The sequence below is a fragment of the Atta cephalotes genome (genome assembly GCF_000143395.1).
Source record: "Atta cephalotes unplaced genomic scaffold scaffold00005, whole genome shotgun sequence".
NCBI lineage: Eukaryota > Metazoa > Arthropoda > Insecta > Hymenoptera > Formicidae > Atta > Atta cephalotes.
The window spans coordinates 2,665,729-2,683,737 of NW_012130069.1; the positions used below are offsets into that span (position 1 = coordinate 2,665,729).

At 32.0% G+C, this 18,009-nt stretch overlaps 4 protein-coding genes and 1 pseudogene across 4 annotated transcripts; all 5 read right to left on the minus strand.

Annotated features, from left to right (window-relative positions):
• Nucleotides 1-1,141: 1,141 nt before the first annotated feature.
• Nucleotides 1,142-4,388, minus strand: LOC105626536 (odorant receptor 4-like). The gene is made up of 5 exons (XM_012207834.1): nucleotides 3,586-4,388; nucleotides 3,396-3,495; nucleotides 3,134-3,244; nucleotides 1,864-2,019; nucleotides 1,142-1,195 (listed from the first exon to the last, which is right to left on the minus strand). The coding sequence occupies exons 1-5, from the start codon at nucleotides 4,386-4,388 to the stop codon at nucleotides 1,142-1,144; spliced, it is 1,224 nt and encodes a 407-aa protein (XP_012063224.1).
• Nucleotides 4,389-5,086: 698 nt separating this feature from the next.
• On the minus strand, nucleotides 5,087-7,239 carry LOC105626537 (annotated as a pseudogene).
• Nucleotides 7,240-7,988: 749 nt separating this feature from the next.
• Nucleotides 7,989-10,050, minus strand: LOC105626538. The gene is made up of 4 exons (XM_012207835.1): nucleotides 9,311-10,050; nucleotides 9,131-9,230; nucleotides 8,201-8,356; nucleotides 7,989-8,042 (listed from the first exon to the last, which is right to left on the minus strand). The coding sequence occupies exons 1-4, from the start codon at nucleotides 10,048-10,050 to the stop codon at nucleotides 7,989-7,991; spliced, it is 1,050 nt and encodes a 349-aa protein (XP_012063225.1).
• Nucleotides 10,051-10,771: 721 nt separating this feature from the next.
• On the minus strand, nucleotides 10,772-13,803 carry LOC105626539 (odorant receptor 85c-like). The gene is made up of 5 exons (XM_012207836.1): nucleotides 12,992-13,803; nucleotides 12,588-12,687; nucleotides 12,383-12,493; nucleotides 10,911-11,066; nucleotides 10,772-10,825 (listed from the first exon to the last, which is right to left on the minus strand). The coding sequence occupies exons 1-5, from the start codon at nucleotides 13,801-13,803 to the stop codon at nucleotides 10,772-10,774; spliced, it is 1,233 nt and encodes a 410-aa protein (XP_012063226.1).
• Nucleotides 13,804-16,319: 2,516 nt separating this feature from the next.
• Nucleotides 16,320-17,138, minus strand: LOC105626540. Its single transcript, XM_012207838.1, has one exon. The coding sequence runs from the start codon at nucleotides 17,136-17,138 to the stop codon at nucleotides 16,320-16,322; it is 819 nt and encodes a 272-aa protein (XP_012063228.1).
• Between the last annotated feature and the right edge of the window lie 871 nt (nucleotides 17,139-18,009).

An 18,009-nucleotide genomic window follows, 5' to 3' on the forward strand; every position in this document is an offset into this window, starting at 1 on the left:
CGACACTAACATCTTTAAAATAAGACTATTATATCTTTGTCTATATTACTCATTTTTCAATTATTTTATGCTATTAAATGTAGCCTATATTAAGTAATAATGTAAAATATTGATGAAGTATGATTTAAGTGACCAGTAAGTATTCGGTGATTTTCCTCAAATTATAGTAGAGAAAAGTTGCCATTACAATTTAAGTACCTGTTCAGCAAGAAATTCACTAATATAGCAAAGGATAAACATATTGAACGTGAAAGATATAAGCAATGAACAGAACGTCATTGTTCCTAATGTTTCACGATGTTCCCATTCCTAAAAGGCTAATATCAAAATGTTATGAGCATTAAATGTAATTGTACTATATTGTGAACTTACTTAAAATATTGTCTATAAATATGTTTCGTACCGTCATCATATTGAATCCTAGAAAACATATGTTTAATGTAAATTACATCCGACTACATCCATCAGTGAACTAATCGTCAGTCAGTTAGACATGCGCATGTGCGTCTTCTGTCGTTAATAAACGTTCGTGCGTGAACGCAATTGATTCCTTCCTGTCCCTTTCTATTTGCTGGCTGTTTCATTATTAGTGAGACGGATTATAGTTCCTGGAATTTTATTGGATGCTTCGTGCAAATCCTTTTGCGGGGATGCAGATAAGAAAATAAATTTTATAGGAAAAAAGGGTTCTAATCGTTCATTAAAGGGGAATATGTAATATACTTGGAACATGTTTTCTACTTCATAGTATTTTCTAACATATTCGGCTTTATTTGTAAAGACTGATTTCACCTCTTAAAATTGTCCTTCCACATAACTAATATTTTCTAATTTCATTTATAGATTCTAACTTCATTTATAGATTAACCTAATTTATACGTGTTTCATTAAAATTATACCAAATTCAAATCAGAATTTGACATTTTGCGAGGTTCCCTTTTGCTTAAATTATAATATCAAACTTGATGTAATACTTGATATAATATCAAATGAAATAAATAATTAATAATATCTGAATTAATTGAAGGTATATATATATATTATTTTATTATTAATACTTCCTCTACAATATCTATAATAAAAATATCTGTCTCGCAAATTTTAAATTGTAAGAGCTATAGTATATAGTGGAACATAAATTTTATTCTGTAACCGTACGAAGTAAATTTAAATATACTACTGATGATTTGAGTATCTGAAAGTAACAAGTGACAAGACTCAGAATTATATAAATAAGAGAGTGTACACACACACACACACACACACACACACACACACACACACACACACACACACACACACACACACACACATACACATACGCACGCACGCACGCACGCAGGTATGCACTTACATACTCACGCACGCACGCACGCACTCACACACACGCGTGCGCGCGCGAACAGTAGCTAAGAAAATTTTTTTTTAATTAGCCACTTAGTTCGAAATTATCAGTTTTAAATTCAACCGTTCAAATGTGTCGTTACTTCTCTTCAATTGTAAGTCTATTCACCTAGAACAAGATTCAGTAGGAATTTTTCTGGCTCCTAAAGAGCCTTACATCGTGTTCAGCAATCAAAAAAACATCCTTTTGAAATCCAGATTAAGCCATTTTTGTATCAAATCAAACCTTAATACTCGTATTAAGGAAAATCAAAACTTTGATTTAAAAATCGTTCACTAGCGACCTCTAAATCTTAATATTTTAAAATAAAAATTTGGGAGTGTTCTTTTGGCATGAAATGGAAAACTTTTGAGCTAAGTGAATAAAAAAAAAATTTTTTGTAAGTCTCATACATAGGTAAATTAACAATCGAGTTTGGCGATTAAGCAATAATAATAATAATTGTGTAAGAAACTTACAGCACTAAATGTATTCATAGATAAATCGATAAATTTGCCAGCTGTAAGTTTAGGCGGATGATGAGACATTGCGATGACTAGCACGAGTTCCAGAGCTTTATTCCCAGATAAATTATACCAGTCGATTTCATAGGTAGCAGCACCAATTTTGCTATACTGAAAATACGAAACATTAATACATAAATACACTTGTATTTTTTATAATGTATGTGCAAGATTATATAAAATACATTAATATTTATAATCTACTGTATGCATACTGAAAAAATGTTTGCAAATGTTTTAATTTTAATAAATATTTGTTTAAGTAGTACTAACTAAACATTTATTTACAGCAAATAAATCTTTTTCCAATAAAAAAATTTAATTAAATTAATAGTTCATGTATGAATCAAATAAATATATGTTTACATTTAATAAATAATTAATTAGTACTATTATATTTAAAAATATTTAATATTTAGGATAATTATTTACATTACAGAATCCCCCAATGATCTTAATCTTGACATATGTTGTCAAGATCATGATCCTCAGTGATTTTCAACAAGTTTTAGCCGTCGCTCTTTATTTGTTAAAAAATTATTTGCAGTCAGTTAATAATTTTCCTGCTTTACATGAAAAAAGTAATCCAGATAGGGAGACAGATTTGAAATACGACTTTCTATGCGAAGCGAATTCCACTTCACCTTTCTCTTGTTAAAGGATATCCGATTTTCCACGTAAAGGGAGATCCACTCCCCCCCCCTGCTTAAGGGCGCATGATTTTCTATACAAAGCGATGCCACTACGGGATCTCCGTGGAAAATCGTATTGCCTTAATCGGTCCATCCCATCTCTCTTTCCCTGCCTAGAATTATTTGATTTATCATGTAAAGCAGGGAAATAATTATCAACTTTTACTATTAATAATTTTTTAACGAATAACGAGCGACAGCTATTTGTTGAAGGTCACTCAGTATCATGACCTTGACAACATATATCATTGGATATATGTTATATAAGGTCATTGGAAAGATCTGAGTCTAATGTAAATAATTATTAAATTTAATACTTTTTTTTGCATTTGAAAAATTTTTTACAAAATCATAATTATTAAATAAAGCATTTTAAATATTCTTTGAAAAATATAGGTATTAATAATGAAATTTATATTTTACCTCTTCTTTCTATTGCAATTTTTTTGTATTGCAGATTTAAACCAACTCATTACTAATACAGTAAAAGATAAGTGAAAAATTTTTTTATTCTACAAATATTATGAAAATACCTGTTCCACGAGGAGTTCACCAATGTAACAAAATATCAGAACGTTAAATGTGAAAGATATCAACAAGATGAAATATATCAAGATGGCTATGGCATCGCTATTTTTCCATTCCTGAGAAGGTAAAACGTACTATCACAAAGTTCAACAAAACTGTCTATAAAAACTTGTCTATACAAACTTTATTTTGCACATAACTTTAAGAAAGACTATGTTATCGTAAAGTCAATATAATACGTCGTAAAGTCGATGTTGTTTTCTTTACCGTTAGACAATAATATTCGAGCAAACATATAGTCAAGGTATAAGTCAGCAGTTCCAGTAAACATATTTCGCGTAGCACTTCCTCCACGCTGGCTGAAAATCTAGAAGCGTGTCATGTATCTATCCGAAAATCTAGAAAATCACGCGCAATATATATCTACTTGCACACTTTCCTCGCATTTTCCATTTACCTCAGTATTCGTACATGATGTTTCGCTATCGCGCTCAAACGTTTTTTAACGTTCTTGCTCCGTTTTCCTGGTGTTTTCGTGGTGTTCTTGCTCCGTTTTCCTTCGACCAAATCGTCCAACAACAACATTAGTATATCTATTTGTCCGCATGCGTGCGTCACAAAAATTGCTGCCAAACTACAGGATGCCGTTGTGATTTGAAGCGAGATCATCGCGAATAGAATATGAATGCAGAACATGATCTCATAAGCAGGGCTGGCTGTGGGATCGAAAAACATATCGTAACCGGGATAAGTGTTTATTCTAATCGTGTAGTTCTCGTTAATTTCTTGTCTAGAAGATAACGGCATTATTATATAGTAAGACAATCCACCGGTGTAAAGGAAAATCGCACACAGCGTGGTGAGTCTGCGTCCTAGCACTTGCTTCAGCATTATCTCGCGAGTTTGATGATGCACGATCCGCCAATCGTCCTCGACATGTCGAATACATCTTCCGAACGCGGCAGCGCGCGCACCAAAGTAACAATATTTAATTGTGTTAGTCAGGCAGAAGCCGACCGGACCGAAAAGCTTGATTTTAATGCTGATGTCCTTTTCGCGAAATAAAGTATAAAATCCGGCAGGTATCAGGACGAAACATAGAGCGGAGAAGCATATGACGATTAATATTATCGAGATGAACTTCTCATTCTGCGACGGACTATGACCATAGATCGGATGCCACATACCGATCGGTTTTAGCATCCAGCGGCACAGCTGCATTGTGTAACGTATATCGTGCTTATAATGTATATTGTACATCTTGAGCGTTCTTTCTATAAGTTGGAATCGATCGCGCATGCTGTCGCTCACGGAGCACAACGATGACTGAAACGCGAACGTTACGCAACGTTCCGTTTCTCGTGACGCAAGCGCGGGAAAGTAATGACTTCAATATCGCATCCATGAACGTTTTATGTCTGTTATATGACCAAATGTTCAGCCATGCGTATGCAAACGATTGACTTTCCTCCCGGTCATTACTCTACTACTCGTCCGAGGGCTCGTCCAGTAATGTGAAAGCGCGAAGGGATTGAAAGTTCATAACGAGTCCACGCACAATGCGTAACTTAGATATCTTCCAGGCGATATGCCAAAACTATATCGTTGGCGACTTTTTGAATATTATTTATACTACATATAATATAAATATGCATTTTATATATTATTTTACAATATAATTGCAGTTTTCTTTTTGTCTCATATTGTAAATTTTTAAATAGTACAATCGATTTCTTGTCTCAATCAAATCATAATAGAGTTAATTTAATAGTAAGTTAAATTAATAATTTATCTATTTTTTTTTTAAGATTAAGATCTATTTTTTAAGATTAATTGAATGACAACTAATGAACATGACATATGTCAATTTATTATTGATTTCTATACAATATTTTTTGAGGAAAAATAAATCTATAACAAATTTGCTATTACTAACAATAACAAGGATTATTCAAGTTTTATTGCGTAACTGTTCGAAGTAAATTTAAATATACTACGGATGTTTTAAGTATCTAGAAACAATGTAAACTTTAAAAACATGAATTAATAATGTAATAATTATAAAAGAATGAATAGAATTGATTAAGAAAGTTTACAAATATAGAATTATGAGTATATATAATTACTTAAACAATAACAACAGTTATTTATTACACTCACGGCGCTGAAAGTATTGAGAGATAAATCACAGAATTTGCCAGCTGTAAGCTTGGGTGGATAATAAGACTTCATCATAATCATAATAAGATCCACAGCCTTATGGCCAGATAAATCATACCAATTAACTTCACTACGCTGCTAAACCGATTTTGCCAAACTAATGAAAATAGAAATAATTGAATATTAATTGTTATTATTTATCAATTATTATTATTTATTTAAAATAGGATTTATATACTATTTATTTAAAATAGAATTTAAAATAGAATTTATATGAATTTTTGATGAAGATACTCTGAAAAAAAATTTTTATTATCAGCCCTGTAAAAAATACCTCTTCTACGAGAAGTTCGCCGATATAACAAAATATTAGAACATTGAATGTTAAGGTTATAAGTAACAAAATATATGACATGATGCTCACGGCGTCGCTATTCTCCCATTCCTGAGAAGATAAACATACAACTAAGTAAGTATCTTAATAATTTACCCGTGCAAAAAGAAGACTATTTCCGTTTTGTTACGGTTTAAGTACTCGCTACAATACTATATTAATTACTCACATTTTGTAAAAATATAGACAGTAAACTCTGAGGGTGTGTCCAGATTATTGAACTGAAACTCGAGCCGAATATAGAGCCACAACTTTCATTGCTTTTTGCCGAGCGTAACAAATACCGAAATACTCGCGGCTCGAGGTTCATCTTGAGTTTCGGCTCGATAATAATCTGAATGCACCCTAAAAAAATATATTTATTTGCATATGCTACAAAAACTTTTTGATATTCATCATATCGGAAAAGATTATTACAAGTCGCAGATTGTGAATAAGGAATATTATGAGACGAGTAAAATTTGTCTGCATCAAATATTTACATTGCTGAAAGATAGAAAAAAATGAATCACTATATAAGCATAACAGATATAATATTAATTAGCCTGACCTTTGGAACAAATACACGACTCATCCATTTTTATCAATATTATCATATATATCATATATTATTGTAGCAAGCCCTTTAATTATTATAGTATTAAATCAAGAGTTATATTAAAAGTACGATAAAATTTGTAGTACGCGGGTAACTATAATTACATTATCGTGCGTGTCTACTGCCATAATTTTCTTACCATTAAGAAAAGGTACTCGAGCAAGCATATCATCAAGGTTGCAGTCACCAGTTCCACTAAGCATACTTCATGTAATATTTTCTCCACGTCAGTCGTAAATCTAGAAACGCGCCATGTATCTACTCCAAATAAATCTAGAAACGTATCATGTAAACTATCTCGGCGCTTTCTCCATCTCACCTCAGCACACGCACGTGATGCTTCGTTAAGAAGCTCAGACATTTCTTCATATTGGTACCTTCAGTTCTCTTCCCATTGATTAGATCATCCAAAAGCATCACCAATATCTGCACCTGTCCGCGTGCGTGCGTCGCAAAGTTCGCGGCCAGACTGCACACTGCTGCCGTAGCGCTATACTGTATCACAGCGGACAGGCAGTGCATACAAAAGATGATTTCGTAATTTCGCGGGACTTGTTTGAGAATCGAAATAGAGATCATATCCCGGATAAAGCAGCGATTTACTTGTGAAGTTACCGTCTGTCTTTGTTCTGGAAGTAAATGGCAAGATCGTATGTATAAAACAAGCCGCCACCGTAAAGAAAAATCACGCACAGCATCGTTATTCTGCGGCCTATCAGCACGTTCCTCAACATCATTCTGCGATGATTCTGATATTGCATTATCCGCCAATCGCTCTCGACGTGTTCGATACACTTTCCGATCGTTGAGATACGCGTTCCGAGGAAGCAATATTTGATCACGGAAGTTAGACAGAAGCTAACTGGCCCAAGAAACTGGATTTTATTTTCAATGTCCTCGTAGAATAGAAAGTACGAACCGGCAGGCACAAGCACAAAGCACAGACCGAAGAAACTCATGAAGATCAACATTAAAGAAAGGAGCTTCTCGCTTTGCGAAGAGCGACCGTAAATTATGTGTCAAATACCGATCGACTGCAGGATCCACCGACCTTAACTATATAGCGTAATATATGTGATGCTCATAACGTATGTTGTGTATCCTGTTTCTCGTGACGCAAGCGCGAGCAAGTAATGACTTCAATGTTGCGTGTATGTGCGTTTCATGGCTGTCATGTATGACCAGGTGCTCAGTCATGCGTATGCGAACAATTGATTCTCCCCTCGGTCATTGCTTGTCCGTGGGCTCATTCAGTGATGTGCAAGCGTGAAGGGATTGGAAGTTCATAACGTGTTCTACACGCAATGCGTAGCCTCGATGTCTCTCAAGCAAAATCCACCGTTGATGGTTTTTTTAAATATTATCTATATGTTATATGTTATTTTACAATTGCAATTTTCTAGTTTTGTTTCTCTTTTTTTGATATACTAAATTTTAATTTTTAATCGCAGTACATTTTTTGTCTTACGATCAATCAGATCGTAATAGTAAGTTTAATTTCATTTATCAATATTTATAATCTATTTTTCTTTTATCAATAATTATAATCTTTTTTTTAAAATTGATTGAATGACATATTATGACAGATAATGAATGTGATATATGTTAATTTATTATTTTTTGAGAATAGATATAACAAACTTGCTGTCAGGAACAATAAGGAGAATTATAAGTTTTGTATATTTTTTGTGGATTGTAATTATAAGTTTTATTGCGTAACTGTCCGAAGTAAATTTAAATAGACTACGGATGTTTTAAGTACCTAAAAACAATGTGAACTTCAGAAATATTATTTAATAATGTAACAATTATAAACAAATGAATAGAATTGAACAAGGTGGAGATCATCAGTTTTACAAGTGTAAAATTACACAAGTACAAAGTTACTTAATCAATAAGAATAGTTATTATGACACTCACAGTGCTGAAAGTATTGAGAGATAAATCACAGAACTTGCCAGCTGTAAGTTTGGGTGGGTAATAAGACATTGTAATGATCATTACAAGATCCACAGCTTTATGGCCTGGTAAATCATACCAATTAACTTCATACGCGGCTGAACCAATTTTGCCAAACTAATAAAAATAGAAATAATTGAATATCAAAATTATATTATATTTGTTACTATTCATTCATCAAAATGGGATTCATATATTATGTATTTTCAATAATTGTACTTCTGAAAAAATTTTTATTATTAACAATATATTGTAAAAAATACCTCTTCCACGAGGAGTTCGCCGATATAACAAAATATTAGAATATTGAACGTTAAAGATATCAATAACATAAAATATGTCAAGATGGCCACGGCATCGCTATTCGCCCATTCCTGAGGAAACAAATGTATAACTAGATATTTAGAATTTATTAATGAAAAAAGAAGATCCTTTCTATTTAAAGGATTTACTGCAATATGAGACACGTAATACACATTTCGTAAAAACGGAGAAAGTAAACTCTAAAGTTAAAAAGGTAAGAAAAATACATGCTATAATACTCTTTGATGTTTTGACACATATCCAGAAAGTTATTACGGAATGCAGATTGTGTATACAAATATTATAAGATGAGTAAAATTTTCTATATTATAAATAATTACACTGCAGAGGTAAAAAATACGAATCATTACATAAACGCAACAAATATAACAAATATAATATTAATTTAACTTTTGTAACAAATAAATAACTCTTTCAGTATATCATATTATGTTACTGCAGCAAGACCTTCAATTATTGTAATTTTAAATCAATAGCTATATTAAAAATACGACAGAACTTGTTATATTCGAAAAAGATATAATTATGTTATCATGATACGTGTCTGCTATATCATAATTTTCTTACCGTCATGCAATAATACTCGAGCAAACATATAATCAAGGTTGCTGCAACCAGTTCCAGTAAGCATATTTCACGTAATATTTTCTCCACGTCGGCCGTAAATCTAGAAACGCGCCATGTATCTATCCCATATAAATCTAGAAACGCGTTATGTAAACTATCTCGGCGTTTTCCTCGTCTCACCTCAGTACACGCACATGATGTTTCGTTATCAATCTTAAACGTTTCTCCACATTGGTACCTTTAGTTCTCTTCCCATCGACTAGATCATCCAAAAGTGTCATCAATATCTGCACCTGTCCGCACGCGTGCGTCGCAAAGCTTGCAGCCAGGCTGCACGCTGCTGTTGTAGCACTATATTGTATCATAGCGGATAGGCAGTGCATACAAAAGATGATCTCATAAGCGGGACTTGCTTGAGAATCGAAATAGAGATCATATCCCGGATAAACCAGCGGTCTACTTGTGAAGCTGCCATTCGTCTTCGTTCTGGAAGACAATGGCATGATCGTATGATAAGACATGCCGCCGGTGTAAAGAAAGATCACGCACAGTGTCGTTAGTTTGCGACCCACCAACACATTCCTTAGCATCATTCTGCGATGGTCATAATGTCGCACAATCCGCCAATCGCTCTCGACGTGTTCGACACATCTTCCGATCGACGAGGCTCGCGCTCCGAGGAAGCAATATTTGATCGCGGAAGTTAGACAAAATCCAACAGGTCCAAAAAGCTTTACCTTAATGTTAATGTCCTTCTCACGAAATAGAGTGTATGGACCGGCAGGTACAAGCACGAAGCACAGACCAAAAAAGCACACGAAGATCAGTATTAACGAAAGAAGTTTCTCGCTTTGCGACGAGCGACCGTAAATCATGTGCCAGATACCAATCGGTTTCAGGATCCATCGGCATAGCTGCATAGCGTAGTATATGTCATGCTTGTAATGTATATTGTGTATCCTGTCTGGAAGTTGGGATCGATCGCGCATGCTGTCGTCCGTAGTGTATAACGCCGACTGAAATACGCACACGATACCATCCTGATGTCTGCGTGGCGACGCAAGCGCGGGAAAATGATGATGTCGTGATCGCGTCCCATGCCTGTTATGTATAACGTAAGGGGAAGACGTGCGTGCACATAGGTCTCTCTTTTCCAGTCATTGCATGTCTGAGGATCGTTATGTCGATGACGAATGAAAGTGCGTAACATCATTAAAATTTACGAATTCTAATATAGTAATATAATAATAATTATTATTATGCGTAATATAGTAATAATTATGCGGATGTTCTCATCCTCGGTGTTTCTCTAGTGCGTAACGGAACGTTGGAAATATTACAGTCAGTATATAAGTGCGTAGGATATAGTTATTTGCACTTTGCCTAATATAGTATATAACTTAGCTTTATATTGTATTTTATAGGGAGTATAATATAATATTAGTTAATCTGTAATTTCAATTTTATCAGTATCGTAATAAATTTATTCTATTTAAGTTTATATTTACGTGAGCGATAATTTATGTAACTTGATTTATTAACAAATATGCTGATGTATATGTATTTAAATTTTATTAAATATATTTTTTAACGCACTAACGTTACTATATAGTACATCTCGATAACGATGATTTTATCGTATTAAATGTAGAAAGTACGAAGTAAATTCAGGTAACCCACGGACGCTTTAACAATCTGGAATTTTGTCTTCTATCCATTTCTTATAAATAATCAAAAATAATTTTCATGTATAAGTAAAAATAATTTTAATACTACTCACACTGCAAAAACTGGCTAAGGATAAATCCATAAATTTTCCAGCTGTAAGTTTGATGGTGGCATTCGACATGGCCATTATTAATGTCAAACCGATTGCTCCCTTATTTGGTATACGATACCAATTTATCATATAAGACTTCATGCCAATTTGTATACACTGTTAAAAATATTTTGATGATTTTTATATAGGCAATAATTATGCCATATCTGACGTATATAGACAACAATTCTTAACGCATTTAACAACTTAGTCATTTACGTTACAAAGTTTTTATAAAAATTGAATTTGAATTTTTTATATAAAAGTTAAGTTTAACACGAGCTTCAATAAAAAAAAATATCGAAATCCTTTAGTTCGAGGAAATTAACTATAAAGTTGCGAAAATAAAATTTCTATTTTTCTTGTTGTTACCCTAAGAATGTTTCAAGTCTCTTCAAATGAACAACGTAGAGAGAGTTGTTGAATACATACCACTTAATCTATTTTTTATTACATTTTTCATTTAGCACTGTTTTGTACACAAATAAATATTAAAAATTTTAGCTCAAGGTTTTATTATTGCATGTTTAACTTTTCACCAATAATAAATTAATTAATAAGTCTTTTTGTATATGCTGCAAAAAGTAAAAATTTGGGAAATCGATCGCCTAAATCGTTTCTGTAAGTCTTTTTTAAATCGTATATCCTTTGAAAGTATTTAATTTATGAACGAAAATAATTGGAAATATTAGATTAATAATAGTAGTCATTAATTAATATGTAATAATTAATTACCTAGATAACATTTATATTAGATATAGAGACATAAGATATCTAAAAGATATCTTTTAGATGTCTTGTGTCTAAAAGATGTTTAAAAGACGTTTTTTAGATATCTTATGCAATATACACATTATCTAATAATATCTAATATTAAATAATAATATCTAATTTTAATAATTATTAATATATATCTAAATTTAATAATTATTGAAGAAAATCAAATATTTAATAATTATTTCATAAGAATTATAAAAAGATAAATAACAAAATAAAATTGACTCAAATATATTTTTATTGATATTTGTATTGATATAAATTAGATTTATTGTCAATTATCAATCTTATCTCTGTAATGTATGATTTAGAAAACTTGATGGATTTTGTAAAAATGTCGGTTTAATCTTTATAATGATTGCAAGTATATGTATATATTAATGTATATGCTAATGTAGAATATTCTACAATAAATCTTTTTTTTTTAATAAGAATATAAAAATTTATAATAAAATTGGATGATCGCGTTGTTGTCTACACAAATTGATTAAAAATTAATATCACATGTACCTTTTCATTTATTTTATGCTACTAAATGTAGTCTATATTAAGTAATAATGTAAAATATTGATGAAGTATGATTTAGATGACCAGTAAGTATTCGGCGATTTTCCTCTAATTATAGTAGAGGAAAGTTGCCATTACAATTTAAGTACCTGTTCAGCAAGGAGTTCACCAATATAGCAAAGGATAAATATATTGAACGTGAAAGATATAAGCAATGAACAGAACGTCATTGTTCCTAATGTTTCACGATGTTCCCATTCCTAAAAGGCTAACATCAAAATGTTATGAGCATTAAATGTAATTGTACTATATTGTGAACTTACTTAAAATATTGTCTGTAAATATGTTTCGTACCGTCATCATATTGAATCCTAGAAAACATATGTTTAGCGTACATCCGACTACATCCACGAGACAAATTTCGTTTAAAATTTTCTCTGTGCGAGCGATAAAACTGAAAGTTACGCGATTAAAATTTAAAAATAAGCTAAAATCTATTTACATAATATATTTTTTATTTTATTATATAATAATATATTAATTTTTCGATATATGTTTGTTTGATAATTATCAGGATTGTTAACGCAAAGTTTACTCCAATTATAAAATTTTTTTGTATATAATATTGTATTAATTGTTTATCATAATGTTAGATTCTTATTTTATAAGAAAAATTGCAAATAATTTCATTCTTCTGTATACAATCGGATTGTATCGCTCGGATAAAATCCGGATAAAATCTTTATATACAATGTTACCTGAGTATTCTAATATGATGTTCCACGATGTCACCGAGTCTTCCCTCATGCGTACTATTCGCACTCTTCCTCTCTTTTCCGTCTGCGAGATCCTCCAGCTTTAGCATGAGTATCCGAAATTGACCGCAGGCATGCATGACAAATACTGCTGTCAGACTGCACACGCTGATAGTGATCGTATAAATGACGTAACCAGCTAAAGCTTGTGTGAATTGCGCGATTTCGAAGGATGGCGTGGTGCGTGGATCGAAGAGACCACGATAAATTGGAAAGGAGAGCGACCTCACTGTCTCGTTGTCAATGATCTCTGTTCTCCTTGCGCAAATCGGCATCACTGTGGTGAAGAATATACCTGCGGAATACATGAAGATCGCGCTGATGGAGGATAGCCACCTGCCGAACTTAGCATTGTTCACCATTATTTCTCGATCTTTCTCATGATTCAACGCGACACGGCTCCAATCCACGCGAATGTGCCGAATGCATTCGTCGATGTTCTCGCTGCGTATAATGAGGATGTATTGTTTCATCGCGGCCATTAGGAAAAAACTGACCGGACCGATCATCCTGATCTTGGTATCGAGATCAGTGTCTACTAGGATAGTGCAGAGAGTGCATGGGATGAGCAGGAAACATATCAATAAACAACTGATCACCGTCAGAATCATGCAACCAATTTTTTCCACTGTGGTCTCGCAGAGAGTTAAGGGCCATACCCCGATCGGCTTCAGAAACCAACGATTCATCTGAATGCTATAATTCCAGCCATCCGTTATGGATTTGATAGACTTTGACTTTGAATAATCAGGCATGATAATGACTAAATCGCGACGATGCACGTAACTGACTGAGCGTCAGTGAATTAATCGTCAGTCAGTTCGACATGCGCATGTGCGTCTTCTGTCTATAAACGTTCGTGCGTGAACGCAATTGATTCCTTCCTGTCCCTCTCTGCTTGCTGGCTATTTCATTATTAGTGAGACGGATTATAGTTCCTGGAATTTTATTGCGTGCTTCATGGAAATCCTTTTGCGGGGATGTAGATAAGGAAATAAATTTTATAGGAAAGAAGGGTTCTAACCGTTATTCATCCAAGGAGAATATGTAATATACTGAGAACATATTTCCTACTTCATAGTATTTTCTAACATAATCGGTGGAGAATCTTCTGTGTGTATTTGATTTCGCATTTGGTATCTTGAACGGGAAATGAGTGTATCTTCAAAAAGAGTGTAATAGCAAATTTGAAATATAAATTTCTCTCTAAGGATTGTATCAATATTACTTGATTTTAAACGAAGTTTAAAATTTATCTCATTTTCTCTTTGTCTCATTTTAAAGCAAAAGAGAGATAGAGACAGAGAGTTTTAAACTTTGCTTAAAGTCAAAGTAACATTGGTGCAACCAGACAATTAAACGACGATTAAAATATTTCTTGAAATTACTATTGACTATTATTATAATGCAGCATGTATGAAAATACAATACAGTGATAATGTTGGCTAAATAAATTTATTTCAATAAGTGTACTTTTACATACGCAAAATGCATATAAATATACATAAAAATAATTACTTGGAACATATTGCCAATATCTTCAGAATTTATAAAGTGAGACTTGTGTGTTATTTGCCTCACATCTCAGCTAATAATAGGTAGAATCGAGGTCAAGGAATTAGTGTCATTGATCAATCGACATTGATCAATTCTACTGATTATTTTTAGTGGAAATATGTACATCGTATTTATAATCTCATAAAATTTTATAATTAACTATAATTAAAATTTATATCATATATTTTTAAATAAATTTTTAATAAACAAGAATACTATTTTGTTAATTTATAGTTTGTGATCTGGATAATAGGTACTTATTCAACATAAACAAATATTACATAAAGTTTTTATTAAATATCTATATTTATTTTATTATTATTTTAATAATTGCTTATTTTGCATATTGTTATTTTTTCATGCCAAAGTTGTATAATTATTTACGTAAGCAGTACAGTCCGAAGTATATTTAAATATGCTAATGCAGATTTAATTACCTAAAGCAATTAGAAATTACTTATCTGCATTTAAAAATTGATTATTTTTTGTAGAAATATTTGTATCTTAAAATATTTATACAACTATATTACACAATGTTACAGATAAAATGTCAATAATACAAAAATTATACCATTCTTTATTCAAGTATATAAATTGTATATATTTTATATATATGCATAGATTGTATGTATTTTTGCATACTCACATCACCGAAAGTGGAAAATGAGAGCTGAACAATTTTTCCGGCAGTTATCTTAAGGACAGCGTTGGATCTTAAAATTATCAGAATGAGCCCCTGGGCAGTTTTTCCAGGTAAGAGGTACCAGTTTGTCATATAGGCAGATTTACCGATCTGTTCGCCCTAAAGGCCGTTTTGTACCTGTTATAATTCGATTAAAGAAACCAGCGATATTGCATCTTAATAAATTCCAATACGTAAATTCCAATACATAAATCTCAATCTTGCGAATGTATATTATATTTTTTAAAACTTTTAGATTGAATCTCACTCTAAAGAGTGAAAGAGAGCTCTCTTAAAGACTGGCTCCATTTTCATTCTTTAAAGTGAAATCGCTCTATAAAATTTAGAAAGTAATGTTATAATTTTTTTAATTAGAGTGTATAGTTTCTTACTGTTAAATTTTTAAGTTAAATATTACCTGTTCAGAAAGTATTTCCCCGATGTAACAAAATATAAAAATATTAAAAGTAATCGAAGATAATACCATCGAATGTGATAAGATACTTTGATGATTGCCATCAATAAAATCCTAAAAGAGATATTAAGATGTGATATATATATAGTTAAACGATAGAAATGTGAAGAATTGAAACGAAATAATATAAAGTATACATATATTCCGAAATAATTTCCATACCATAATGCAATAATACCCTAAGAAACATATATGCATAGTACATCCAATTAATTCTACAAGGCATATTACATTCATAATTTTTTCTGTACGAGATACAAAACTGCAAATATAGAGAGCATAATCGATTATAATTATTTTCCAGCAATTTTAATCTTATTAAGTTATTATTTAGTACGCAACATTTATTATATAATTTTTACATTAAAAAATAGAAAATTCACACATCATAAATTAAAAACATGTAGATGTTATAAATTAAGCATATAACATTTGCATTTAAAAAATTTTGCTGACATTAACTATATTTATTGCACTATTATTTAATTGTGTTGGATTAGATTTGATGAAAGCGCAGATTAAAAAATATTGAAAGAGCCATACTTAAAGAAGATAGCTCACCTCAAGATTCTTAAATGGTGATTCACAATGATTGCAAATCTTTGCCTTAGAGAAGTTCTTTCCTCTTTTTTATCGTCAATGAAATTTTCAAGCCAGGATATCATGATTTTCATTTGGCCACACGCATGCATCACGAAAACTGCTGTCAAGCCGCATGTTGCGACCGTAACGCAGTTGACGACGAAGGACGAAAGACACTGTAGAAAAAATACGAACTCGTATGCCGGACTGAAGTGCACGTTTAGAATCTTGTTGTAGAAAGGATAAGGTAATCCACGAACTACTATGCTGCTATTTTCCATGTACAGAATACTCTTAGAGAGACCTTGGACGACATTGTACGAGAACACACCGCAGTGCATGAACACGGCACAAAAACCGGCGATGAATCGACCTAACTTGGCGCTCTTTAACATCACTTTTTGATCCTCGAATCTCTTGATGATCAGCCAGTCCATTTTCACGTGTTCCACACAATTGTGTATATCGTCAACGTGCATCAGGAGGCAGGAATAATTCACCATCGCTATGAACCAAAAGGTGAGCGGACCGAAATTTTGTAGCCTGGTCTCGTAAGACATCTGTGAATCGATGAGCATACTCAAACCATTAGGTACCATGGTAGTAATTATCAGGAAGTAACATATAAATATTGCGAAATCGGAGCGGATCTTTTCGATAAGTGAGGCGTTGACGGAACGCGGCCATACACTAATTGCCTTGAGAATCCAACGTATTATCTGGATACTATACTCGTTGTATTTATTGACTAAGTACGGAGAGATACTAGAATTATCTGCTAGATCATCCCCCATGATTTTCTGACGAAGGTAGTCAACTTACTGAACTTCTATTCTTTCGCTGTCGCACACGCAGTTGTAATGATCAGCGCGTGCGCAGAAATTGAACAGTACATGATACGACAAGTGATCTTTACAATGTATTGTCGTGTATTATTGTGATAATGTGCAGCCGCCGCGGCAACAGGTAGAAACAGCGTGTAATCGATATTTAGGCCTGAAGTTTTACGTATACTGGACAGTTTTTAAATACGCGCATTGAAAATCACGTCTGCGAGTAAGATCAATAATTTTATTGAGGAAATTTGTTATAATGTATATATAAGAATACATATATATATATATATATATATATATATAAGAATATATATAAGAATATATATATATAAGAATACATATATAAGAATACATATATAGTAAATTTGAAAATACAGATAAAGTAAAACTAAATTTTACTTAAAATATGACATGCAAAATATTGTTACGACAAATAATATTGTTATTTATTTATACAATTACACACTATATTCATTGTTTACAATCTATTGTATGTATAAAAAGTTATTTATGTAATGACATTTACGTAATGAGAGTACGAAGTATATTTAAATACGCTAACGCGGATTTAATTACCTGAAATAGTCATTAATCATCCTGTCACTGTGATTTAAAAAATTAATTTTTAATGATTATACAATTTATAACTAAACAATTTTCTAATTATTTTTACAAGCTATAATTATATATATATATATATATATATATATATATATATATATATATATATATCTATATTAATTATTATATACTAATAGTCTTAGTAGGTAGTAGGTTAGTTAAGTTAAGTAGTAGTAGTTAGTAATAATATATACTAACTACTTACGTA

Coding starts and splice junctions, on each gene's coding strand:
- LOC105626536 (XM_012207834.1), bottom strand. CDS start 4,388: ATGTACAATATACATTATAAGCACGATATACGTTACACAATGCAGCTG. Junction 3,245..3,395: donor TCGAATATTATTGTCTAACG/GTAAAGAAAACA, acceptor TTACCTTCTCAG/GAATGGAAAAATAGCGATGC. Junction 1,196..1,863: donor CTATGAATACATTTAGTGCT/GTAAGTTTCTTA, acceptor TGTTACTTTCAG/ATACTCAAATCATCAGTAGT.
- LOC105626538 (XM_012207835.1), bottom strand. CDS start 10,050: ATGCAGCTATGCCGATGGATCCTGAAACCGATTGGTATCTGGCACATG. Junction 9,231..9,310: donor CATCATGTGCGTGTACTGAG/GTGAGACGAGGA, acceptor GCGCGTTTCTAG/ATTTACGGCCGACGTGGAGA. Junction 8,043..8,200: donor CTCTCAATACTTTCAGCACT/GTGAGTGTCATA, acceptor CATTGTTTTTAG/GTACTTAAAACATCCGTAGT.
- LOC105626539 (XM_012207836.1), bottom strand. CDS start 13,803: ATGCCTGATTATTCAAAGTCAAAGTCTATCAAATCCATAACGGATGGC. Junction 12,688..12,991: donor CATCATATTAGAATACTCAG/GTAACATTGTAT, acceptor CGTAACTTTCAG/TTTTATCGCTCGCACAGAGA. Junction 10,826..10,910: donor CCTTAGCCAGTTTTTGCAGT/GTGAGTAGTATT, acceptor ACAAAATTCCAG/ATTGTTAAAGCGTCCGTGGG.
- LOC105626540 (XM_012207838.1), bottom strand. CDS start 17,138: ATGGGGGATGATCTAGCAGATAATTCTAGTATCTCTCCGTACTTAGTC.